The 26,609-nt window shown below is 42.6% G+C and overlaps 1 protein-coding gene across 1 annotated transcript; it reads right to left on the bottom strand.

Moving 5' to 3' along the window:
* Nucleotides 1-3: 3 nt before the first annotated feature.
* Nucleotides 4-26,173, bottom strand: ZFX (zinc finger protein X-linked). The gene is given in 9 exon segments (XM_053309025.1): nt 4-2,624; nt 2,626-3,797; nt 12,337-12,477; nt 14,800-14,934; nt 15,018-15,161; nt 16,641-16,790; nt 20,067-20,636; nt 23,280-23,368; nt 24,984-26,173. Coding segments are annotated over 8 exon segments (2,535 nt in total). The 5' UTR covers nt 23,341-23,368; nt 24,984-26,173; the 3' UTR covers nt 4-2,462.
* Nucleotides 26,174-26,609: the final 436 nt, after the last annotated feature.

A 26,609-nucleotide genomic window follows, 5' to 3' on the forward strand; every position in this document is an offset into this window, starting at 1 on the left:
CCATTAACAGGAAAATAGTCTGATTTTTATTTTTTCACATTATCAAGTACACATTACAACGTCACACATCCCTATAAATGAGTACTGTAATTTGTTCTTTTTTCATTTTTACAAAGTGTACAGAGGGAGGGACATAGAGTATTTAATAAGCATCTTTACAGAACAATTATTTATATTATGTCCATGTTTTTAAAAAATGTACCTTTTGAAGCATGGAAATGAAATATCAATGTTATAGCATTTGCTAATCAAATAAAAGTAGCCTGTAACTAATACCAGTACATTAACAATAACTAGTTTTTATTTGCTCTTTATACAAACACATTGTACAAAAATTGACTTCACTAAACTCGTAATTGCTTTCTTTTTTAAAGGTTCCAAAATTATGCTTGTATTTTGATTTTAGATATTCAAGAAATAGTAAGTTGGTCAAGGATTATTATTATTATTTAATTATTATTCTTGGTGATTTTCAAGGAAGTAATTTTCCAATAGGATTAATACTTTTCAGGAATAGCCTGGGAAATTGAGGAGGTTTAACATTTTAATGGGCTTGAAAATCACTTGAGCATAAAGTTTATTTGGAAATTTGAGCAAGACTGCTGTGAAAAGAGGAGCACCTGCTGGATCCTGAAAATACTTGCATCAATGAGTGCATGTGCTTTTAGAAGCAGGTTTTAGGATCCTGATCTAGCAATAGAGTCACCAATCTCTACAGGATTCTGCATAACATCACAATCAGAGCTCATGAGTATGCCAATTCATGTCACACATTTCCCAGAAGACTGGTAAACATGCAACAGTATGGACATGTTGAAAGGTCAGAAAAACAGCTCCACATAAATCAGATCTAACAGAGAAAGCCTTAGGTTTGCTTACAACTAGATGTTCAAGTTAATTTCTTTGTTTACATATGGCTATCTGATACAATAATTCTAGTTTTCTATTAGCAAACCAGTTAACTAGAAATATTGGGATATCCAAAGGAACATATGAACATAATATTCTCCAGGGACATACCACAAAGTGAAACACAACTGATTCCTTTGGGTATCATGTGTATGATGAAAGGGAAAAGGAGGTGAGAAGTGGGAGAGGCATGGTGCAAAAACTGCTTATTTGGAACTTGCATCTCATTTTTATTATATTCGACCACTCCAGTTCGGGGACCAAAAGTAGTGGTAGGGACCAAGCAAGCAAACACACACGCACCAAGGTGTCCTAACACTTTCTTCTTTTTGGGCAACAAACATAGTATCTATACACCACCTGAAAGATGAAATTCTTTACAGCATGCTTTGAAATTCATACTTTAAAAACAACAACTGATCTTTGTACATTCATAGAGTACTTGTTTGCTACAAAGTAGACTACTGCAGCTTTGCCTCAACAATAGTTTTCAGGTAATAGGAGAACAGGTGGTAACTGCAACATCCAGAAGTTTATAAACTGCTAAGAAGAACTAGATACATTCTAGAAAATTACTGCTTAATAAACCACAGGTTTGAAGAACTACTCAATTCTTACTGAAATTATTCTGTTAAGAAAAATTCTGTGATCCTAAAAAAGTAATAAAGAAAACATAAGAGAAACTGCAGGAAAATAAATGCTTTATATTAAAAAAAATCCACATCTGATTCTATTCTTCACTCTCTCATGTTCTTCTAAATAGCATATAATCTTTGAAAATTCTTCAAAGCTGTTGGAGTGTAATTAAAATGTAATTGTACTAAATATTTCATATAGTTTCATGGAATCTTGTAATAAAATTGCATTTAATTTGGGGTAAACTTAACAATAGTCAATTGGGAAATCTATCCTGTCAACAACTGAAACAAACATATCTGTACTTACTATGAATCAGTAATACATTTCAAAACACAAATACACTTGCAATACAGAACCAAAAAGGTAGAGAAGCAGATAATTAATACTTATGAACAAGTGCCTCAAGTTTTCCTTTAAAATTCACACCTATTGAAAAGCAATGCTCCCAGCAACCAAAGTATTCCCTACTTCTTATGGAAGAATTAAGTGCTATGTAAAAAGAACCCCAAATAATAGAAAATAGTACTGATTTGGCGCCTAACTACTCAAATGAATATTCATGTGTCACAGGTTCCTTAATACCAAATGAGACAGTTAAGTGGGTCCTATGGTACAATTCTATCTTTTGACATTAATATTTCTTCCAAGTTATTTTATACAGATCTCTGTGTGACTTCTTTATAAGAGCAAATTAAAAAACTCTCTTTGAACCTATAACAAAACTGAGTTAGTACAGTCACTGAATATGAACCATGTTGGTAAGGTAAATATTTCAAAAGAACTATTGTGGTTGAAAAATTCAGTATGAGACAGGGTTTACTTTATTAAATGCAACTTTATTGTTGCCATCCTTACTCATGTATTAAACAAACGGAAGAGAATTCAGAACACACTAATGAACAAATGTATAAAAGTCAACTAGAAGCAATAATCTTATCTGTATACAGCACTAAATCAAATGCACAATATTTCGCTTGTGTGATCTGCTTTAAAATACAACTGCCTAGAAAGCAGTATCTTTTACATACTCCGTCCCCAAATTCATAAAATCTAGTAAAGTCCTCATGGTAACCCAATGTCCTTATGGTGCCGCATAATGTGTTGGTTCTTCTCTGAAGGCCTTCGGAAGCCTTTCTTGCAGAACTCACAACGGTGGGGGTAGTCTTTTGTATGAATAGATATAACATGCCGTTTGAAACCTGAGGCATCTGTAGTGCTATACTCACAGTATTCACACTGATAAACCTTTCTACCACTGTGCGTTTTCATGTGTTTTTTGAGTTCCATTTGCAGCTTGAACCCCTTCTTACATCTCTTACACCTGAACGGAAGATCTTTTGTGTGAACTGAGAGAATATGGCGACTTAGAACAAATGGGTCTGCAATCTTAAAGTCACAATGTCTGCACTGGTGCAGTTTTTTACCTTTGTGCACTGCAACATGTTTTTTCAGTTCCGATGGCCTATGAAAGCCTTTGTCGCACATGTCACACTTGTGGGGGTAGTCCTTTGTGTGAACGGAAATTATGTGTCGCTTTAAATCACTTGAATTGGAGCTTTTGTGGTCACAATGGAGACACTGATGTGTTTTGCTTTCTTGATGCATAAGGATGTGCTGTTGCAGCTCTTTGGTATCTGAAAATATCTGAAAACAAATGTCACACTTGAAGGGCATTTCCTTACTGTGTCTAGTTTTTACGTGAGTTTTCAGGTTGGAGGAGTCAGCAGACCTGTACTCACAGTATTGGCACTGATAGGGCTTTTCACCAGTGTGGATTCGCATGTGTTTTTTGAGCTCTGATGGGTGTCGAAATCCCTTACCACATTCCACACAAATATGAGGAAAGTTCTTGCTGTGTACAGCCAAAAGGTGACGATTCAGTAATCCCTGCTCTGCTGTCTCATACTCGCAGAATTTGCATTTGTGCATTTTATTTGCTGCCTTGTCCCTGTGCACCATCTTGTGTGTAAACAAAGCTCCTGCATGAGAGAAGCTTTTCCCACATTCATCACATTCAATTAGCTTCTCAGTCTTGGTGGTAAGCTTGTGGCTCTCTAGATGGTTATGCAAACTTAACTTTTTATTTGTAGTGTAATCGCAGTCAGTGCATCGGTATTTTTTCTTAGCAAGAAGGTGCTCTGGGTGATTTTTCATATGCCTTTTCAAGAAGCCTCTGGATTTAAATTTCTTCCCACAAATCATACAAGGGTAGACTGTCAAAGGATGGCCATCAGGCCCGATTATTATTGCTGCAGAATAAAAGTAAAACACAAAATAATGAGAATGGTACCAAATAAACTCAAAGGTAATCCACTACACACATGCAAAAAACAATGGACACAATTCAATTATGCACTTTGAAATGCCATTAATAACAATGGGAGGATTAAGCATGTGCTTAAATCACTCACACTGACATCCATAGGATTTAAATAATCTCAACACTGAGTAGATATACCCATTGCTAATTAAGACCCAAACAATCATTTATGATATTAACCACAATGATGTGTCTGGCTTGTCCCCAGAGAACTGAATCAAAATCATCCACCAGAAACAGAAAAAGACTTGCAGTGTTTCAGAATTTGGGAGCAATGCCAAGTGCTAACACTTCCTTTAATAAGACAAATTAAACCTGCAGAAAAGAATACCTTGATGTGCCAGTAATTGCAGAACCTACATTCTCTCCAAGGTCTTGTAATAACAATATTTCCAAGGGATGACTCATTTGTGGGTAAGCATTTCGAAGACAATATACAAAGAATTAATGCAATATATCCACCACTACAGGGATTTCTAATATATGGATTTTTAAATCAAAAGATAACTATAGCAAGATGATGTTTTGCACACTCCCAAAGTATATAATTAAACTACTAGAAAGGTGGCAAAATAGAGATGATCTGAAGTAATGGTTTCAAGCAAAGACTTTAAGGCAGGAATCATATTATTGTGCAATAAAAACAACTATAGAAAGCAAGCCAGTACAAGCACAGACTATCCAGAGGTTGATGAAATGTTCCAACTATCCAGGCTATGCCAGCAGAGAACAGAACTGCAAGAGCAACTTTACCTCCTACTCATGAAGCATGCACCATGCATTGCACAACTGCTGGAGTTGCCAGGAAGAAAGCGCTCACTGCTCTGGTACAAACCACACCTACAACAAGTCTGTGCTGGCAATAGGAACATAGGAAGCTGCCATATACTGAGTCAGACCATAGGTCCATCTAGCTCAGTATCGTCTACACAGACTGGCAGCAGCTTCTCTGATGTGAGCTCAACGACTACGTATATGTTCTCACACCATGTACATGGCCAGTAGTTGTGAGAGAATAAAAGTTGTTCAAGAACTTTCTTCCCTTCCAACCTTTTCCTTTGCTATCTCTTGGTCTTCTATCTTGTCCACAAATATTGACACTGGAATGCTAATTACTGCACTTTTTAATTTTGGCCCCTGGGAGGCAGTCTTGGATGGAAGCACTGGCTAGACCACCTGTGCATTTCTGAAAATGTACAGTGGCTTCTACATATCCTTACTTCCACTGTATATTATGTTGCATAACATGGCTTCTTGAGTATAAAAATGCTGTGAAGTATGTTTCTTCCCAACATGGTTGGGAAGGCTTCATAGCTTGCATAGAGATGTGCATACTTTTCAAGTCTTCAAATCCTCATTCTCATTTCTCTTCTATATCCCTAAGTCCACACACATCTTGAAATTCAGCTGAATTCTGCAAATGCACAAAGAATGTGTAGGGGTGCTGTGTCACCCCGTTGCCCATGTGGCCACATGGAATCTGGTGGGGCGCACGATGTCCCTTCTTTGGGGCTTGCTCTCTCCCTCGACAAGGATGCCAGAGAAGCAGACACGGGTCTTCCAAGTCTAGGCATAGATGAACAGGTGAGGCAAAGGGAGCTGTCCAGCACAACACTGGCTGGGCCACATTGGTGGGGGAAACAGGAAGTGAGACCTGCGAGGGGGCAGGGCTTTGAGTCCTGTCAGCGCTGCCCAGAAACATTTAAAGCTGAGGCAACCAATGATGAAGGCTGCTCTCGGGAAAGGGGGTCTAGAGTTCTCTCAGTGAGGGGCACAGCCAGGAGAAGCAAGCCAGGAGGACGACCAGAGTGACTGAGTAACCCCCTCCCCTGGACTACTCTGAGGCCGACTCTTGCTGTTGATACCCAAGACCTGAGCCTGGAAAAGGGACTAGACTGTGTACCCCCTCTCCTTATAATGCAATTTGAATGGATTAGTCTTATCATTTATACAAATTACCAAACTGGGTGCGGTGGGACACTGGGTGCATTTCTGGTGTATGCAAATTAGCAACAGAGAGAACACATGCACACTTGCTACTACTTCCCCAAGAGCATAATGCTGGCTGCATTTTATATATTATTTTTCTTACCAGGCACCTGACTCTCTAAATTATTTGTTTATTTTATTTAAAACATTTCTATTACGCCCCAAAATTACATCTCTGGGTGGTTTACAATTAAAATAATTTAAAACATTACATCAATTAACAATTAAAATCATTTAAAAGATTAAAAACATTTAAAACCCAATTAAATTTAAAAGCCTGGGTGAATAAATGTGTCTTCAGTGCCTTTTAAAAAGTTGCCAGAGATGGGGAGGCTCTTATTTCAACAGGGAGTGCATTCCAAAGTCCAGGGGCTGCAACGGAGAAGGCTCATTCCCGAGTAGCCGCCAGATGAGTTGGCGGGAGCCCCAGGTGAACCTCCCCAGATGATCTCAGCAGGCGGTGGGGCTCATGGCAAAGAAGATGTTCTCTTAAATACCCAGGGCCTAAGCTGTTTAGAGCTTTACCAGCACCTTGTATTTTGCCCAGAAACGTATCGGCAGCTAGTACAATTCCTTCAACACAGGAGTAATCTGGTCTCCCCTAGATGACCTGGAGACCAACCTGGTTGCCACATTCTGAAACAACTGCAGTTTCTGGGACTATGTACAAAGGCAGCCCCACATAGAGTAATCCAGCCTAGACATTGCCAGATGTACCACTGTTTTGAGGTCCTTCATCTCAAGAAACAGATGCAGCTGGGGTATCAGCCGAAGCTTACAGAAAGCACCTCTGGCCACTGCTGCAATCTGGGACATCAGGGAGAGGTTCGGATGTAGAAGCACCCCAGACTGTGTACCTGTTCTTTCCGGGGGAGCATGACCACATCCAGAACCGGCAGATCAAAATCTTCTCCCAAGTTCCGACCCCACACAATAAGTACCTTCGTCGTATCTGGATTCAGCCTCAGTTTTTTATCCCTTATCCAGCTCATTACTGCCTCCAGGCAGGCATTTAGGGAGCTTATGCCTTCTCCTGATGATGTTGACATGGAGAAATAGATTTGGGTGTCATCAGCATACTGATAACACCTTGCACCAAATCCCCTGATGATCTTTCCCAGCGGTTTCATGTAGATGTTAAACAACATCGGAGACAAAATGGAACCCTGAAGGAGCCCTTACGAAAGTTTAGATTTTGAAGAACTACAGTCTCTAAGAGACACCATCTGGAACCTGTCCATGATGTAGGAGTGGAACCACTGCAAAGCAGTGCCTCCCACCCCCTATCCTCTCAGACATTCCAGAAGGATACCATGGTCAATAGTATTGAAAGCCATCGAGAAGTCCAAAAGGACTAACAGAGTCACACTCCCTCTGTCAATTCTTAACTGGAGATCATCCATCAGGCCGACCAAGGCAGTCTCCACCCCATAGCCCACCAGGAAGCCAGTTTGAAAAGGGTCTAGATAATCAGTGTCCTCCAAGACTGTCTGGAGCTGGGAGGCCACCACCTTCTCAATAACCTTGCACAAATATGGAAGGTTGGAAACAGGCCTGTCCTTGCTCAACCCTGAGGGATCCTAGGTAGGCTTCTTCAGAAGTGGTCAAAGAATTGCCTCCTTAAGACAAGGAGGCATCCTGCCCTCCCTCAGAGAAGCATTTATAATCTCTACCAGGCCCTCTACCACAGCCTCTCTGCCAGACAGTATAAGCCATATCAGGCAAGGATCAAGAGGACAGGTGGCAGACCACACCATTCCAAGCAACTTGTCCACATACTCAGGAGTCATGAACTGAAAGTGACCCAGAGTCATCACATAAGAGGAGCTGCTGGACACCTCGGCATCAGACTCTGTAACAACTGTGGAGTTTGAATCCAAGTCAGCCCGTATATGAGAGATTTTGTCCACAAACAACTCATTTAAAATGTCACAGCGAGTAATTGTTGGTTCTAAGTACTAATTCAAGGGGGAAGGGGCACACATTAGCCCCTTCATGACTCTGAACAACTCCACTGAACGTGAACTTGCAGATGCGATATGGGAGGAAAAGAATCACTTCTTTGCCGCACGTATCGCCTGAACATAGATCTTCAAATGCTCTCTATGTAATAGTCTGTCGGATTCGAGTTGAGTCTTCCTCCACTTGCTCTCTAGTCGTCTACCTCACCACATCAGCCCCCGTAATTCTTCTGTATATCAAGGGGCCAGTTTCAAAGCAGGTCAGAGAGGACGCTTAGGAGCGATCGTGTCCACTGCCCTGGTGAGTTGATTATTCCAATTCTCCACCAGATTGTCGACAGGGTCACCAGCAGAATCAACACTAAATCCCTCCAAGGCTTCTTGGAATGCTACTGGATCCAGTAACCTTCTCAGGCGGACCATCCTAATGGGCCCTCTACCCCTATGAAGGTGGGACGTTGTTGTGAGTCCAACCTTAATCAGATGGTGGTCCGTCCATGACAATGGGTCAATCACAGGATTTCCCACCCACGGAACACCACTCTGTTCAAAGTGAAAGACCAGATCAAGCATATGAATAGCAATATCTGTAGGTCCCAGGACCACCTGGGATAGGCCCATAGTCGTCATGGCCGTTATGAACTCCTGAGCTGCCCCAGACAAACTGGTTCCAAAGTGAACATTGTACCACATGCCTGGGAGACTCCAGCGACAAGCCCAAGACCAAGTCCGTCAGCTCAATTAGGGACTCCGTTGGGTAGTGGAGCAAATGGTACACCAACAGAAGTCCCAGTCTATCCCTGTAGTGGTTAGAGTGCTGGACTAGGACCGGGGAGACCCGAGTTCAAATCCTCATTCAGCCATAATACTAGCTGGGTGACTCTGGGCCAGTCACTTCTCTCTCAGCCTAACCTACTTCACAGGGTTGTTGTGAAAGAGAAACTCAAGTATGTAGTACTCTGGGCTCCTTGGAGGAAGAGCGGGATATAAATGTAAAAATAAATAATAAAATAAATACATAAATAAATAAATAATAAATATGGTGGGCTAGAAGCACACCTAATTAATGAACGGGGAATGCATGTGCACACTTTTGCGTGTATATTTCTAAAGTGATGACAGCTGGTTTTCACCAGAATTGAAGATGTCCCCACACCTTGTTCCTAAAAATGTTGGCCAACGTCCAGATCAGCATTACGTCTCCATAATGCTGTACTGAGGGGCTGCTGTGCCCTTCAGAGGTAGTGCTGGAGCTGTGTAAATTGGGCAACTGCTGCTGCAGGTTTCTCCACTAGGGAAAAAAAGGAACATTTGCAGAAGCGCTGCTTATGCAACACCCCATTTGCACAACCCTGGTGTCATGAACCCCAAGTCTGACACGGAGGAGTCCCAGGATGAAGGGGTCATGACCTCTGAGCTGAACACCAGGGGCTCTCGAAGTGAAGTGGTCGTGACCCCTGAGCCTGACCGAAAGGACTCATAGGATGGGGCAAGCTTCAAAGGGCCTTCACCTCCACCAATGGAAATGCCAGCACCTGCAGACCCCCTCAACACAACTTTGCCGTGTCTAATCTTGGCTTTGTGCCCAGGCATTTATTTGATTCTCTGCTGCTGCTCTTTATAATCTTTATTGCTTTTATGATTTTTGTTTTAAATTTTTTAATCAGATTTGTTTAATATTTTCCCCCCACTTAATATTCTAATTGTGTCTTTTTTACCATCTTGTGTTAAATTTTTTTTTGCTGTAAACCGCCTTGAGATTGCTTTAATGAAAGGCGGTATATAAATTTAAAAACAAACAAACAAACAAACAAACAAACAGGAGGATGAACCAGAATCACCCCAATCCCCACTAGCAGCCAACCAGTTGCACTACAGCCAGCGCTGAAGACTTCACCTTGCCTGCTCCCACAGTGTACTTCCTGCCACACTTGACCTGCCCAGGTATGATACCTGATGCAGCCTCTGAAGGTGCATCAGCCCTGCAGTACAGCATTACAGAGAAGTGATGCTGTGCTGGATGTCAGCCACTGAATATGTTGCTTCAGTCTGACCATGCAGGCCATTCTGATAGGGTTTTCCTTTTGTTCCTGCCTTTCTTAACCAAGTCTATGTGCACTCCCCCGCCCAGCGCTTCCCCTTCTGGTGCTTTGTGCATAAATAGTCTGGTGGGGTGGAAGCATACCTCCTTGCTGTCCCATTGTTTCAGTGACCCGAAGTGCTATGCACACGTTGTGGGCACACTGCACGCATGCACCATTTGTGCGTGCCTGTGACGCATGCATGGCATTCCAGTCACTGTAACAACGGGGCGGCAAAGAGGTACACTGCCGCCCCTATGGACTATTTATACACAGAGCGCCAGAGGGGGAAGCGCCGGGGGTGGGTGGGGATGGAGTGCACCCTCCCCTGTCCTTAAAGCCACCCCCACCCCACCAGTGGCTTGAAGGGAGCCAGTTCCATGCACATCCCTATTCTGGATTTATAATACGGGGTGCAAAAAACGGGGGTACTACTCCTTTTATATGAAAGTAAGGAACAGTTGCCTCTAAACTCAGGCTTAAATGGTAGTCTTTGATTACAGCACTTTAAAAAAAACGTTCTGCCATGAGACAAAGCCGTTATGACAACTGTTCTTTCTTAAGGTGCGCGTGTGCACCCACCAACCCCCAGGCCCCCACACAGCAGTTTCTAACGGCATGCAGTCTCTGCTGTGCCTGGCACCCTGTTTCTCCTTTCCCCGGCTGGATTGCTGACGCTCTGAGACCTCCCTCCCTCCCTCCCCCTCTGGCTGGGCTGCCTCCTCTTCCTCCAGTTCTCATGAGACTTCTGGCAGACAGAGCCAGAGGAGGACAGGAGGTGGTGGCGGCGACAGCAGCTCCCTCTGGCAGCCCAAAGAGACCGGATCTGGGGGGAGAAGGATGGGACTGAGACTGGGGGTGGGAGGAATGTAAAAAAAAAATTTGCTGGCTGGGTAACACTTCTGAAGAAAGCAATGAGGAAGCAAGGGCCCATCTCAACATTTTTCCAGGGGGCACTCCAACCTTGCTACTCCCCTGGCTAGAACATTCCTTTATTTTCACTGTAAACAAAAGCTGAAGTTTTCCAGGTCCCTCACAGCCCATAGCTGGGGGGAATTTTTCCACACCATGCAATCTATGCTTTTCTGCAGACATATTTGTGTTCCATTCCCACCCTGTCCCCCATGTCCATACAGATTCTGCTTATGCTCAGAGGCACTGTGTCCTTAGGTGTGTTTTAGAAAACTGAAGCAGGTTCCCTTCACAAAGGAAAAATCCTTTATATATGCTCAGAGATGCACCCAGTCAGCAGTGTTACCAGGGATGCAGAGGAAGGGGGAAACTGCCCCAGAGCCCCACAAGACTAAAAGTTTTGTTGTGGGGTGTATGTGTGTGTATGTATGTATGTGCAGGAAGTGGGTCCCAAGACTGTTTTGCCTGAGGCCCTAGGTTACCTCTCTGTGGCCCTGGCCGTGCTAGCCAAAGCCAGTATGTGTGTTGCACTCTTGTGTGCCATAAGAAAACACTGGCATTGGCTATGCAGTGCCTTGGATATGCTGACTTGTAGGGGTTTCTGAAAACTTTCCCCAGATCCTGACTACTACAAAGATGGGCCAAGAATTCCCAAACACCTCTCTCCTTCTCAGAAATTTCTCAGACCAAAATAACTGAGTCACTCTTCTGCCCACAGAACCAGGATGTTGTCTTCCTTATGCCCACTGGTAGAGCTTGCTGTAGCCAACTCCTGTTTCATGTTACAGTATATATTAGGGACTGGAGCTGGGGGCCTGGGTGTTGGGAAGGTAAAAAAATAAATAATAAAAACAGAGTGTGTGTGTGTGAGAGAGAGAGAGAGTGTGTGAGTGAGTGTTAGTTATGTGTGCACACTGCCTTGATACTGCCACCTAGATCAAAACTCTTTCCATTCACTGATTATAAAAATTAGAGGGAAACACTGGTTATGACACTTTAAAAAACTATTTTAAAATTCATTAAAAATCAGCAAGTGAACTGACCCCCTCTTGAAAGGCAGTACACTTAATAGTGTCATCACGTAGGAACACTGTGTAAAGTTTCAGAGCTTCTTGCCCAGCCATCTGGGAATTATTAATCTTTCTGAGTTTTCCATTTCCTATGGGGAAATGATCTGATGGGGCTCATGTTCAGTTATTGCACATGGGCTCCTTCAGAACTTGCTATGCCTCTGCTTTAAAGCTCCTATATTCCCCCGACTGTTAACAGATTCTGCTCAATTTGGAACTTTTATTTTCAAATTCTTGTAAGCAGTATTTCAAAACCTCGTAGAAAATATAGACCAGAATTTACAAGCTAATAATACAGCTCAGATAAAGCAGCACTATAGAATGAATATATCTACACAGATGTGCTTTTCCTTTTTAAAATCCTTATGGAAAATGTTCATTCTCAAATGTTCTCATCCCATTCTCTCTTTCTTTAGAAGCAATTATCACATTCACTTGAGCAGCTGGATATTTACCTGTTTGGTATTGTCTGGATTCCAGCCTCCTCCTCTTCTTTGGTTTCTGTTTTGCTAGTCTTCCAAGTGCAGTAGACTCATCTATGTGCAAGAGGGCACTCGCAGTTCCATTCCGATTTTCAACTGCATCAGTGTTATTACCTAATGAAAATTCAAAGTTACATAGCATCAGCACTCTAAGGAATATTCAAAACATATAATCGGTTAAGTGGTTAAAAAAAGAAAGAGACAATCCATACTTTTTATATTCAGCTTGAACACTGAATGAAGTCCAGTTTATACAAAAAGACATTAGAGTCACTTCTACATTGTGTGATCCAGTGCCATTGGAGAACAAATTAACTCACACAACCACATGGATGGCTGATCCTTGACTATTTTCTTCCAAGAAAATAGGGTTTTCCCCAGAAAAACAGGAAAGTAACCCTTCCTGTATTCTACCAAAAGAAAACCACAGGGCTCTGTGGGTGCCAGGAGTCGAAATCGACATGACGCCACACTTTATCTTTACCACCAGCTATGAGGGAGGACAATCTTCTGAGTAGGAAAGATCTGTGTATTCACTCCTGACGTGTGTGTGTGTGTGTGTGCGTGCACACACACACGAGAGAAGGGGGAGGGAATCTGAGACAAAGGTCCCCCAACAATAAAAACTCCCCCAACAATAAAAAGGTGTCATAATTGTATTGTGTATATTTACTTATTTGTTAAATTTGTATACCACTTTTCATTAAAACAATCTCAAGGCGGTTCACACAGACAAATTAAAACACAATTAAAATATTAAGCAAGAACATAAAAACATAGATCTGACTGAAACTATTTAAAATACAAGCACAATATAGCCATACAAAACACAAAGTAGCAGTAGTAGAGACAATAATATAAAAGCCTGAGTAAAAAGCCAAGATTGCATACACTTTCTAAAAACTGATGAAGACTGAGGAGTGAATAACCACCAGGAGAGCATTCCAGAATCTGGGGGCAGCAACAGAGAAGGCCCTGTCCCGTGTATGTGTGTATATCTATACCTATATCTCTGTATATGCAAACTTATTGGAAAAGTTGTTCTTGTTTTCTCATTGTACTGACTCAATGTTTTGAGTAAAATTCTGCACCATCTTAATGCCAGAATTTACCTCTTTGTACATGGCTCTGTGGTCGCCAGGAGTCGACACTGACCTGACGGCACAATCTTTCCATTTTCCTACTCAGCTCTACTTCTTGTTTTGCTGCTTCTTTTTAAGGCAAGTAACTATCTCTGTCACTGTTTACCTGCCTTTTTTTGAGAAACAGTTTTGCAGGCAGAAGCTAGGACACACAACTGCTGTCTGTGGAAAGCAGATTCCTTATAAGGCTGGCTCTAAGGTTTTTGGTGCCATAGGTGAAGTTTGACTTTGGTGCACCCTTCCCAGCCGAGAAATGCAGAGCCCTGGCTTTAATGAGCAGTGCAGGCTACTCATTCACCAAGTCAAATGACCAGCAATACTGGTTTTGGGATACAGTGGGAGAGGCAAGAGTTGAAGAGCTGGAGCCTGCCCAATGCCCACTCTTCCTCTACTGGTGCCGCCTCCCTACTGTCCTCAGTGCAGGCCCTGCTATCCTCAGGGCCAACCACAGTCTTCCTGAGAAGAGGCTTTTAATGGCACTGCAAAGAGATTTCCTCCAAAACCAACCAGGCCTGACCACAGCCAAGCCAACCATTGTGTGCACCATTTACTCCCTGTTTTGAGTCTTGCACTTGAGAAATCAGGACGGAGGCTCCCACCTGAGCAGCCGCAGCAGTAACAGAGCAGAGCAAGACAGGGAGGGCCCGGGGACAGGGATAGAGACAGGGAGGGCCCGGGGACAGGGATAGAGTGGAAGAAAGCAAACCAGAGCCCAGCTAGGAGGCACAATTGACTTCTGCCCAGGAAGCTGAAGCACTCCCCAAGAATTGGTGCTCTAGGCGCCTCCTAGGTCTGCCAAGTGGACAGGTTGGTCCTGATGATCCCTTGTTTCCTGTTCTATAACTACAAATTGACAGCTGAGTCTTAGTGTGACCACTGTAATTTCCTTTTTATTTTTGTTCAATTTCAGAGTAAGTACGACAACTCATACTTACTCGGAGACATAATTTCTTTTGAACAGCATAAAGATGACCTATATGTATTCTTGTAGATACATTCTGACACAAAATACTGAAAACACCCTGTCAAATGAAGACTGCATTAGTCTTCCTAAAACAGATCTGGTATCAACATCCTCAATAAGCAGTTTTCAGATGGAAGCACATAATCTTACAAAACTTCCTTCAATAGATTTTAAAATGTTTAATACAATTCTATTCCTTATAATCGTATTAAACATTTTTAAATCTATTGTTCCAAAGGATGTTAGTTTCCATTGTCAGACCCATAATAGCAGGAATAGATTGCTTTTCATAATTAATTTTGTATTACTAGCTCTAATAATATAACCTACCATAAGCTGCTGCCCAAGCTATTGGCATAAAGCTTTTAATGTCATTGTCATCAAGTTGCTGCTCATGAGCGGCTGCTGCATCCTCCTCTCCAACAATCACTTCCATATAGACCTCATCAGCAATTTCTGCAACATCTGAGAAAGAATAAACCATATCTAACACATTTGTACAGCATTTTGATCAAATCCCTACCCCTAAGTAAAGGCCACATACTTACTTAAATCTTCATCTTCATGTTGAGAATCATTTACTGTCATATAAACCATTTTTTCTCTTGGAATACGAACACTGCTATTTTGATTAATCAATGTCTCCCCATGGTCATTCTCAGATTCACTTTCCACAATGTCTACAGTGCCTCCTAAATGAAAAAAAGAGTTAGCCAAAGTGTTTTGTAAGAACGCATTTCTACTCAATTATGCATTAAATGCAAAGGGAGGCGGCGGGGGGAATGGAAGGACAAACTATACAAACATTTAGAATCCATAACGTTTCCCCACAAAAAATTTGAACAAAGCCTGAATCAGAAAAATAAGGATACAGGTGGACCTTGTTATCCGCAAATTCGTGTATCTGTGGTCAAGAAAAAGACACCTGACCTCGGCTTACGCAGAAACCTCCGCTCAAAAAACCCCCCCCAAAACCCCATGCAGACCTCGTGTATCCACGGGTCGGAGGTGGCTGGAAATGACTACGGAGGTCATTTCCGGCTGCCATTTTCTTCCACAGAGTCACAAAATAGCTCCCATCTTTGTTAAAAAATTGAAAAGGGGTAAAAAAATCTGGGGCCACAGCACGACTCGGGGGAACAGCAGAGCAAGGTAAGAAGCTCCTTACTGTGAAATTCATCCAATTTTTGGCCATTTTCAGCCGACCAGGAACTTAACCCCTGCGATCCCATAGGTTCCCTTAACTCGATATTCACAGTTTTCATATCCGCAGCTGCAGCCCAGAACAGAATCCCCACAAATATCAAGGTTCACCTGTACTATGAAAGACTGAGACCTTGGTCAGCAACTAATTTGAAAATTGGGCCAGCACCTTAATCTCCACTTTTTTTGCCTGCCAGCAAGTTCTGTTGTCACATATGCTACTTTCTACATGTCCTTTTTGCTTCTAGTTTGGAAATGTGGGGGGCAGGGGCAGATTTGGTCTTGAGTTCTCCAATTGCTAGCCCATAGGTTACATTTTAAACAAGATGTTCTACTAAGAACTAATCTACCAACTTTCCTTTCACTATCCCTACAAATGTATCAAATTTGGTTCAAATAGGTTAGATGGTCCATAAGTTATCCCGATTGTGCTTCAAATATTTGTGTGTCTGCCATCTTGAATGGGGCAGATAAAATCATCACAGACTATGCCACTGAGGTGTCCCTATGTGTCCTCACAGCTGTAGAAAATTTGATTCAAATCAGTTAGGTGGTTCACAAGTTAGCCCACTTGTGCTTCAAATGTTTATGCATCTGCCATCTTGAATCAGGATGGATGACATCATCACAAACTACATCACTGAGGTGACCCTGTGTGTCATTTTACTACAACTGTACTTCATCATCAATTTGGTTGAAATCGTTTAGACAGTCCACAAGTTAGCCCACTTGCGCCTCAAAAGTTTATGTGTCCGCCATCTTGAACTGCAGTGGATGACATCATTACAAACTACGCCATTGAGGTGTCCGTGTGTCCCTACAACTGTACCTGATTTGGCTCATATTGGTCAGGCATTGCAAAGTTGATGTGGGGTGGGGGTGGACACACACAGACACACAAAATGTCGGGTGATCTCATAAGCCTACTGGAAAGTAGGCTAAAAATCAAAAGGTAAAGTATGCCTTACCTAAATCATCTTCTCCAGGATCAGCTTTGAAAATATAAACCTTGATGACTTCTGGGCATAGGCCATCCATTTTACAAGGATCACTTCCTGACTCAGCTTTTATAGTAATTTCATCAGAAATGTCACTTTCCGTCTTGACAGCATCATCCACTACAGTGTAAAACATTAATTTAACAATCAGTCCATCATAAACATTTAGCTGAAGTTTATCAGTTGAATTTTAAAAGAACGGGCACTTACAGTAAAACTAACTAGACATGGCAGTGAAAGAAACTTCCATATAATGAATTTTGCTAGTTATATGACCCCTAGCAAGAGACAGAAAAAGAAAAATCAAGGTACATTTTTAAAAAACTAAAACCAAAATACTCTAGGACAGGGGTTCCCAACTTGTGGTACTCCAGAAACTGATGAACTACAACTTCCATCATCGGATGGATGATGGAGTTGTAGTATGGGAGTTGTAGTTCAGTTGTAGTTCAGCAACATCTGGAGTACCACAGGTTGGGTTTTTGTTGTTGTTGCCGAAACCAAGATGCACATGTACTGGAGACAAGATAGAGTCACTCTCATTTTGCCTTAGCTTTAGTCCTCTGCACCCCGCCGTAGTTTGTCACATATTTCAATATATATTTCTCTAAGGCGTATCCGTCACTAATCCCATGTGTGGCAGCTCTCATGAGAGTTCACGAGCGAGCTGCCAACAGGGGGAGAGGAAAATGGCAGACAGGCTTGCGGGCGAGGGGGGAAAGAAAACGGTTGCGGAGAATGGGCAGGTGGGGAATGAAAACAGAGGGGCTAAGAACAGAGGGAAAACCGAGAGGGGGGAGAACTAGAGGCATGCTCTGTGCCCAGCCCAGCTAGTTTATTTTTAATCAGCAAAAAAAACAACAAAGAGCCAAATACATATATTTATAAAATATATGAATCATATAAGAGTAGAATCATGTAAGAGCGGAATATAAATGTAAAATAATAATAAATATAAAATGTGGAAATTTGAATTCAACACCATGGTTTCATTTCCCCCTGTATAGTAATTACAGCCTAGACTAGACTACATCAAATTAGGCACCAACCTTGTGAATTAATACTGGTAGAACTTGTTTTGGAAGCTTAAAGCAAAGTATGAAGTAATAGTGAAAGTTTAAGTTGGCATAAATTATAATGTGATGCTAAAGCATATACTAGAAAGGGTGTGGATTTATATTTTGTTACAATATTTTTTAAAAGTGTATGTTTAGACTGGAGTTATGGATTTAAAACAGATATATGGACAGTGCATCCAGCTCTGGAAGGATCTGCCTGTTACTTATGGGAATTAATCTGAGCAGCATCAGACTCCATCCTACAGCTAATTACTGCTGTGCTAACACACCAAGTTCCTCATGCTAAAACAGCTAAAGCTATTTGTACATCTTATGCCTGGGACACAAGCAAGCTTTTTTGTCCTATGTTGCCTGTCAGCCTAATTGTTTTTAAATGACTGCTCCTAAACATGCAGGTAATAGTAGCCCTGTTCAGGTATTGTACAAAGTGAGGACTCTGTACCCAGCTACAGAGCCCATTGGAGATAATTAACAGGCCCTGCCCTACATGCCAGATTGTTCCCATAGCCCCATCCCCACACTGTCCACTCAGAGACATGAGTTTTGAGAGATATAAAAATATGTTAAATAAATGAATGAATAAATAAATAAAATACAGCTTTTGTCTGAGAATATTAGTAGGAACCCAGCATACCTAATAATGTAGAGGATCTCTCCTAGTACAAACACTGCGGGGGTGGGGGGGGCTATAGAGCAAGTCAGAGTTGGGGGCAGAACATGCCAACATGCTCCTGTGAATGTTGTACTTGGGTACTGCATCTATGCTGTGCACAATGCCTGGACAGGGCTTCTTTTGTACTGACTGGTGGTTTGTGGTGGACAAAACCCAAGCATACCTCAATAATTCCCATTACATGTCTTCTCTGCCCAGTTCTATGATTCTTCATGGCTTTGAGGTGTGTTGTTATGCTGTTGCCAGCATAATAGTGCTAAGGATGCTGTGTTTTGTACTAACATGATGTACTGAATCAGCTCATGTTATACCATAGTACTCACTGAGTCCCATCATAAACTCTTCTGTGATAGTATAGGAAGTAATAGGCTTGGGGAGATTAGAAATGGATCACTTATTTGTTAATCAGAGTGTTGATAATTTTAGAAATTTATTTTTCAAAATTTATTTGTAACGTAGGCATACAAAAGTATTAGACCCATATGTTATATCATAAGCACTTAAAATATTAGTTCAGCTTTCAGGAAACAGCCGCTCTTCCCCTGCTCCACTAACCCTCCCGCCCCAACTTCCTTTGCTTGCTAACTGCTATCCATTGTTAGCTCTGCTATTGAGTGTGGTTGCTCTCTTACTCTGAGAGAAGAAGAAAAAAATCAAGACTTGCTTTGGCTGAGTTTCCCCAGCATTATGATGGCTGCCATCCTGGCTCTCCTCTCCTCTTTCTGCCAGCAATTACTTAAAACTGCATAAACATAACTGCATTTAGATTAAATCAGGACTGTAAAGTCAAATCAGGCCTCACCCTGGTATCTCAGGTGGAGGCTATAGCCAGGAGCGCTTTCCATCAGCTGATCCGACGGCTGTGTCCATTCCTTGAAGAGAACAATCTCAAAACAGTGGTGAATCTGCTGGTAATCACCAGGCTTGACTATTGTAATGCACTCTACGTGGGTCTGCCTTTGTACATAGTTCGGAAACTTCAGTTAGTTCAAAATGTGGCAGCCAGACTGGTCTCTGGGGCAACCCGGAGAGACCATATTATGCCTGTTTTAAAACGGTTGCATTGGCTACAGGTATGTTTCTGGGCAAAATACAAAGTGCTGGTTATTACCTTTAAAGCCCTGAATGGCTTGGGTCCAGGCTACCTTAGAGAGCACCTTCTTTCTGTATGATCCCCATTGCATGTTGAGGTCATCTGGAGAGGTCCATCTCCAGTTACCACTGGTATGTCTGGTAGTGACTCAGAGCTGGGCCTCCTCTGTAGCTGTTCCTGGCCTATGGAATGGACTCCCAGCAGATATCCGTAATTTAGGCTTGTTGCTGGCCCTTAAGAGATCCCTAAAGACTTACTTGTTTGGCCTGGCCTTCCAAGGTTTTTAAGTTGCTTTAAAGTATTTTAATTGGTTTTAAGTGGTTCTTAACTGTTTTAAAATTGTTTTTATATTATTTTAAGCAGTGTGTTTTAAATGGTGTTTGTTTTTATGTTTTTTAAACTTGTTGTGCACCACCCAGAGCTTTTGGATGGGGCGGTCTAGAAATGTAATAAATAAATAGATAAATGAATAGGATGTGTGGAAGTTCTCTGGATAGTGTCATTTGCAGATAAAAAAGTTGTTTAAAAAAATACTTTACCCAGACACTTACAGGAAATCATAAGGTAATCTTCACAGTTGCCCTTGTCATCATCTTGTTCCACAGGTATTCCACTGGCATCAATTACAGCTTCAGAGCCACAGTCTGCTACCAACACTTCTGAAACTACATCCTCTCCCAGAGAATCTGTGACAATTTCTGCTTCTACAACGTTATTATGATCATGAACGACATGTTCCATATGTCCAACATCAGGTACATGTATTGACTCACTTGTGAGTACATGCTCTGGTATTGACATTGCTGTCGCTGTGATCTCGGAGGATAAAACATCATCTGGAACAGTACAGTGTGCCAAAGACACTTCTTCCGTGACATTAGTGTCCAGCACTGGTTCAGATATAACAACAGTTTGAGATACATCTGTATCTTCTATGATATCTGGACACTGAACATCTTCTATAACAACGTCCTCAATGACATCTTGGATTACTACAGAATCTGGATCATCAGGGACAAAGTTATGAACAGTTATGTCAGAATCTTCCACATCTGATACATATACCGTTTCCTGTATTTCTACCACAAATTCATTTCCATTCAAATGTGTTCCATCAGTTCCTGAAATACATAAAATAAAATAAAATAAAAAATAATAATAGCAGCCAAAATCAATGTAACAATATAACCCCAGCTTTCATAAAAATCAGTGACAAGTACTTAAGACTACATAGATGGCCCTAATTTGTTTAACACACTGGGCACAATTAAAACCTGGGTGCTTCTGCCTTTTTCTGCCTACCACAGATGCAGATCCTTGGATCTCATGCAACACATTCCAAATACAGTGGGTATAGGAAAGAATCACCCCCTTTGATAGACCTTAAATTCTGGTTCCCTTACATCCTGAAATGAAAACACAAAGAAAATTCCCTTCACCAGCTGTACTTATCCAATGCAACCTATAACATCCAACTGAAAAACATCACAATTACAGTCCAGAAAAAGTGTCAGAAATAAAAAAACAAGAATGACTGAGATTGAAAAAGGATCAGCCCCCAATGTCAATATTTTGTTGAACCACCTTTTGCTTTAATAACAGCCTTGAGTCTGTTGGGATACTTCTCTATCAACCTTGCACATCTAGACGGAGCAATATTTGCCCACTCCTCCATATAGAACTGTTCAAGTTCGGTCACATTGGATGGTAGGTGTTGGTGGACTGCTATCCTCCCTGGATCCAGTCGGCCCTCCAAACTGGATGGAAGAGCAAGGTGGAAACTGGTAAGAGAGGTTACCAAGAGGCCAATGGCCACTCTGAAGGAGTTAAAGGACTTCATGGCAAAGAGTGGTTGTTCTGTGCATGTGACAACAATTTCACGAGCGCTCCACAGATGTGGCTTGTTCGGGAGGGTCGCAAGGAGAAAGCCACTTCTCAAGAAAGGCCACATTAAAGCTCGTTTGAGCTTTGCCAGAAGGCACCTTGAAGATTCTGATGCCAAATGGAAAAAGGTCTTATGGTCAGATGAGACCAAGATTGAACTATTTGGCCTCAACACCAAACAGTACACCTGGCGTAAATCCAACGCAGCTCACCATCCACAACACACCATACCTACAGTGAAGCATGGAGGTGGCAGCATCCTGTTGTGGGGGTGTTTCTCTGCCTCAGGGACTGGGGCTCTCGTTAGGGTAGAAGGAAAAATGGATGGGGCAAAATACCATCAGATTCTGGAAGAAAACCTGCTACCCTCTGCCAGACAGTTGAGGATGGGCAGAAGATTCACCTTTCAACATGACAACGATCCGAAGCACACAGCAAAATTGACCACACAGTGGCTGAAGGAGAAAAAAGTGAATGTCCTCATGTGGCCCAGTCAGAGCCCAGACCTAAATCCCATAGAAAATCTGTAGAGAGATTTGAAGATAGCAGTCCACCAACACCTACCATCCAATGTGACCGAACTTGAACAATTCTGTATGGAGGAGTGGGCAAATATTGCTCCGTCTAGATGTGCAAGGTTGATAGAGAAGTATCCCAACAGACTCAAGGCTGTTATTAAAGCAAAAGGTGGTTCAACAAAATATTGACATTGCGGGGGTGATCCTTTTTCAATCTCAGTCATTCTTGTTTTTTATTTCTGACACTTTCTCTGGACTGTAATTGTGATGTTTTTCAGTTGGATGTTATAGGTTGCATTGGATAAGTACAGCTGGTGAAGGGAATTTTCTTTGTGTTTTCATTTCAGGATGTAAGGGAACCAGAATTTAAGGTCTATCAAAGGGGGTGATTCTTTCCTATACCCACTGTATCTATCTATCTATCTGAGTTCTATACTGCCCTTCCAAAAATGGCTCAGGGCGGTTTATACAGAGAAATAATGAATAAGATGGATCCCTGTCCACAAAGGGCTCACAATCTAAAGGAAACATAAGATAGACACCAGCAACAGTCACTGGAGGTACTGTGCTGGGGGTGGATAGGGTCAGTTACTCTCCCCCTGCTACCAGTGTCTTATATTAATTTTAGCCCCCAAAAATGCACTAGGGCAATTAGCGGTACATCAGAAATTACTGCTAGGTCTTACTTTTGGGGTAGGTCTTACTTTCGGGGAAACAGGGTAAAGAGAATCACCACGTTAAAAGGTGCCTCTTTGCCAAGTTAGCAGGGGTTATAAGGTTTATATCCATCTTGCTAGCTTCTGCAGCCATTATTGTTCTTCTACAACCAACGACTTTGGGTGGGAGCAGATAAGACTTGAAGGCACTAGAATTGACTGAGGCAAGTGTCAGATGGCAATAGGGGAGGTGAAAAGGAAAGAAAAGGAATGGGAACCTAAGGTGGGCTAAGCTTTGTAAGGGGAACTGCTATCTCTAGGATTTCACTAGATTGCTCTTCCCTGGCATTCCATAACTTGCCTTCTTACACAAACTGTATAAACATCTAGGATGGCAACCATATAGGTATCTCAAGAAAATAAATTATCTTTTTTTTTAATATTAGCTTAACTCAAAGAAACAGTAAGCAGCCATATTGATACAGAAATATTTAGACTATTATACTGTGCTTAACAGATGGTACAATCTATTTTATGTTTTTATTCTCAAAACATTTCTCAAGTAACAACATAAATTGTAATTTGATATTCATATTTTATAGGGGGAATCACTGAATAATGTGATGTCATCCAGTAAAGGCTCAATAGACTCTCACCTGCCAACTGCATGTAAAGAAAGCAAATTATATGATGTTCCTTGGCATACCTGTAGGAGCAAAAAATGCATGTGGATCATGTGGCTGTAGTTCAAGTCCATCTTCATCCATGGCCTTTAACTCTCATCAGTCACAATGTCTATAAAATTAAAATAAACATACTACATTCATGTTCTACACATGCTGCACACACATTAAATTCATTGTGTTATCCTAGTTCAAAATCTTAAAAAGATTTTAAAGATTTACACAGAGCTGAGAAAAGAGACACTTTCTTGGGGCTTGAAATATTGCCATCTACTGCTGTTTGCTACAGCCAGTGGGTGAAGGAGAATACAGCTGTACTAAAGGAAGAGACTCCTGCCCCAGAGCAACAGCACTTCCCTCTTTGAGTACTGAAGAGCTTCATATCCTAGCGATGGTAAACATTTTCCACTCCAACATACATTTAAACAACCTGTAGGTAAAACTTGTGACTTACTCCAGGGCTGTTGTTAAGTCTAGAATATATTTTTATCATATTGTCCAAGGTATATTTCTTTGAACATCTCCCTCTGCTTCCAACTCACAAGCAGAGGTAAAAATAAGGACTAACTGTAAGATTTGTTCCTAACTGTGCATCTGAGAATGTGTGTGCAGAGATATTTATTCCAAGAGATCACATTTATAGTCCCAGCTCCGTAACATTGCGAGAAGAATGAATGTGTCACGTATACTTTATGGGAGTCTTTAATAACATTCTTTTTAGAAAGTTGCAGAATGCTAGTACTCCTTTTCCATTGGTCCTGAAACAGAAAGCTCTTATTTTTGTCGTTTACTTGGCTTTTCAGATGTCTGAGAACTGCATTTTATTCTTTTAGGCAAAAAACGATGTACTGATTTTTCAGTATTGGCATTCTGATGTACAGTAACCCAACCTGTTTACTTCACACGGTACAGTAAGAAATACAAGGAGCACAGGGCAGCCTATAACCAGGCATGTTGTCTGATATCCTAACAAGTGAATGTTAACAGTGGATTATCTAACCGTAGCTTTTCCCTAGAAGTACATATGCTCAGTGTCAAAACTTGAACATTTAATTATGGATTAATCCTGAATTCAATTCTAGTGGTCTGTCACCTCTGCCGTCTGAAAATGTCAAGCAATATCCAGTCCTTCTTAATGAAGGCAAGTGGTCCAGACCAATATCTTCCCGAACATCCCGAGTCACTGACAGAAATGTGTTCACTGATATGAAGTATGCTTTATCCTTGCCAAAAAAGAGAAGCCGTTTGAATAAACTCTGGCCCCAACATGGGGTCGCAAGCTGGCACCCTGTGGGTATAAACATCTGGGGATGGTTATGTGTATTGCTCGTGCCCTGCGGAGACGGGACATCGTTGAACCGCTCGGGACCGGAAGGCAGGAAAATAACAGGGCCAGAAAGCGCCTCTCAGTCCGCCGCCCGCCACAGCGATGGGGAAGAAGGCTGCGCGACTGCGGTGTAGCGAGCCCAGGAGGAGCCAAGCAGGACAACTGGCCTGGGCACAACACAGGAAAGGAGGGGAGGGGCGAGCCTCCCCCACCGGCGCCGTCTCCGCCCTGCCCTGTCCGTAATGGGGACTGTCTGGGGCTAGAAGCGATTAATTCAAGATGGCGGCTAACACCCTCCCTTGCCGCCGCCATCTTGTCGCCTCCTCAGACGCTTCCCCTCCGACTCGGGCCTTGTCCCGCGGCCCCCGAATCCCGTGCTCGATCCCTACTTCTCGTGCACCTGACAAGAGTCCGCTGCCTCATCCTGTTCTCGAAGCTGAGCGGCATCTCCCCAGCCCCCCCGAGCACGGCCTACGGCCCAGTCCTGCAGGACGGAGCCCTGGCGCGGCCTAGCTGCGGCCTTCTCGGGGCCTGTATCGCTGCGGGCGCCGAGGCCTGGTTCCGCGCGGGGGTGAAGGCCTAGCTCGGGCCTGTCCCGCGCTGCTTACCGGGCGGGGCGGCGATGGGCTCTGGGAGGCCTTTCTTCGTGTAGCAGGGCCGAGCTCGGTGGTAGTGTCGCTGCGGCGGGGCGGGCGGGAGCGGAGGGGAGGGAGGGGCCGAGCTCGGAGCTGAGTGGAAGCGGCCAAGCTCCCCGGGCCGGGCCGCCGTCAGCACGTCACGTCACTGCCCGAGAGAGACCCAGGGAAATGCGGAAGGGAGACGCCGGCGCTGCTGTTGCTTGAGCCGCCTGCTCCTCAGGCCACAAGCCGGTCTGGTCGGCGAGAGCGAACCGGGCCGAGGACGGGAGGCTGAAGAGGAAGGGCGGTGGGTCCCTGCCAGCCCCTCCCGCTGCAGCTGCCGCTTCTGCCGCCGCCTCCGTTCCAGCTCGGCCGTAAAATTCCGCTCCAGGCTCAGACTCGATCAACTCGGCGCCGGGGAGCGGAGAATTGTTTAGGCCTGGAAAATACCCAACATTTTGGGGTGGCTTCGCCACAGGCACTGCCGGGGGCACCCCCGCCTCCAAAATTCCAATGCAACCCTTGATTGCTGGAAAATCTTTCCGCTGCTTTGTTGAAAGTGTAAAGAGGTACCCTATGAAGTCAATTTTAAATTAAAATATTACAACACCCCCCCCCGGGGGGGGCACCTAACGACATTTTTTTTGGTGTAAAGCGGACTTTTATTCTTGGATTGATATCTACATAATGTATATAATGAACATCAGCCAAGAAGACGGAAGTATAAGCTGTAAAAGGGGGTGTTCTAAATATGGAAAACGTGCATAAAATCAATTTGCTAAAGAAATTTTTCTGGTTACAGTACCGCACACTGATTTTCCTAAAACCTCAGTATGCTGTTGTGGTGGTGGGCGGATCCTATGTTCAAAGAGCCGATATTGATAGAATATGAGATTGATTTGACTATAAGCCTTATAACATTAATATCGGACCCACCTCCCCACCCCCCATTCAAGTAAATGCAAGTTCAACCAGCAAATATAATCTGTGAGATAATTGTGCATTTTAGGCTTTGCTGTGGTTTTTGTGCAATTTTATTTATTGGGAATTTAATGTAGCAAAATTAAATATATACAGCGTTTTGTTGTTGTTTTTAGCTTGTGTATTCAAGCTTCCTGTCAAGCAGCTCTGCAATTCTGTTAAGTGGCATACTGTTTTAACATTAAAAATAAGTTACACATCTTGGGAAGCTTCTATGTGTTTTCAAACAAAGTTAACAAAATAATATGGGAGATTGCATGTTGGCACTGTAACAATACAGTAGAAACTTAGGTTAGCTTTCCTGCCACAATAGCAGTGGGTAGTGAGTTATGATAATACCATGTGTATAATTTTTCATATAAATTAGATTTGTTGCTTTAGCTTTCATTCTCTTTTGGAAAACATTTGGAAAATAATGTATAGAAATA

The sequence above is a fragment of the Hemicordylus capensis genome, chromosome 3 (assembly GCF_027244095.1).
Source record: "Hemicordylus capensis ecotype Gifberg chromosome 3, rHemCap1.1.pri, whole genome shotgun sequence".
In the NCBI taxonomy this organism is placed as follows: Eukaryota; Metazoa; Chordata; class Lepidosauria; order Squamata; family Cordylidae; genus Hemicordylus; species Hemicordylus capensis.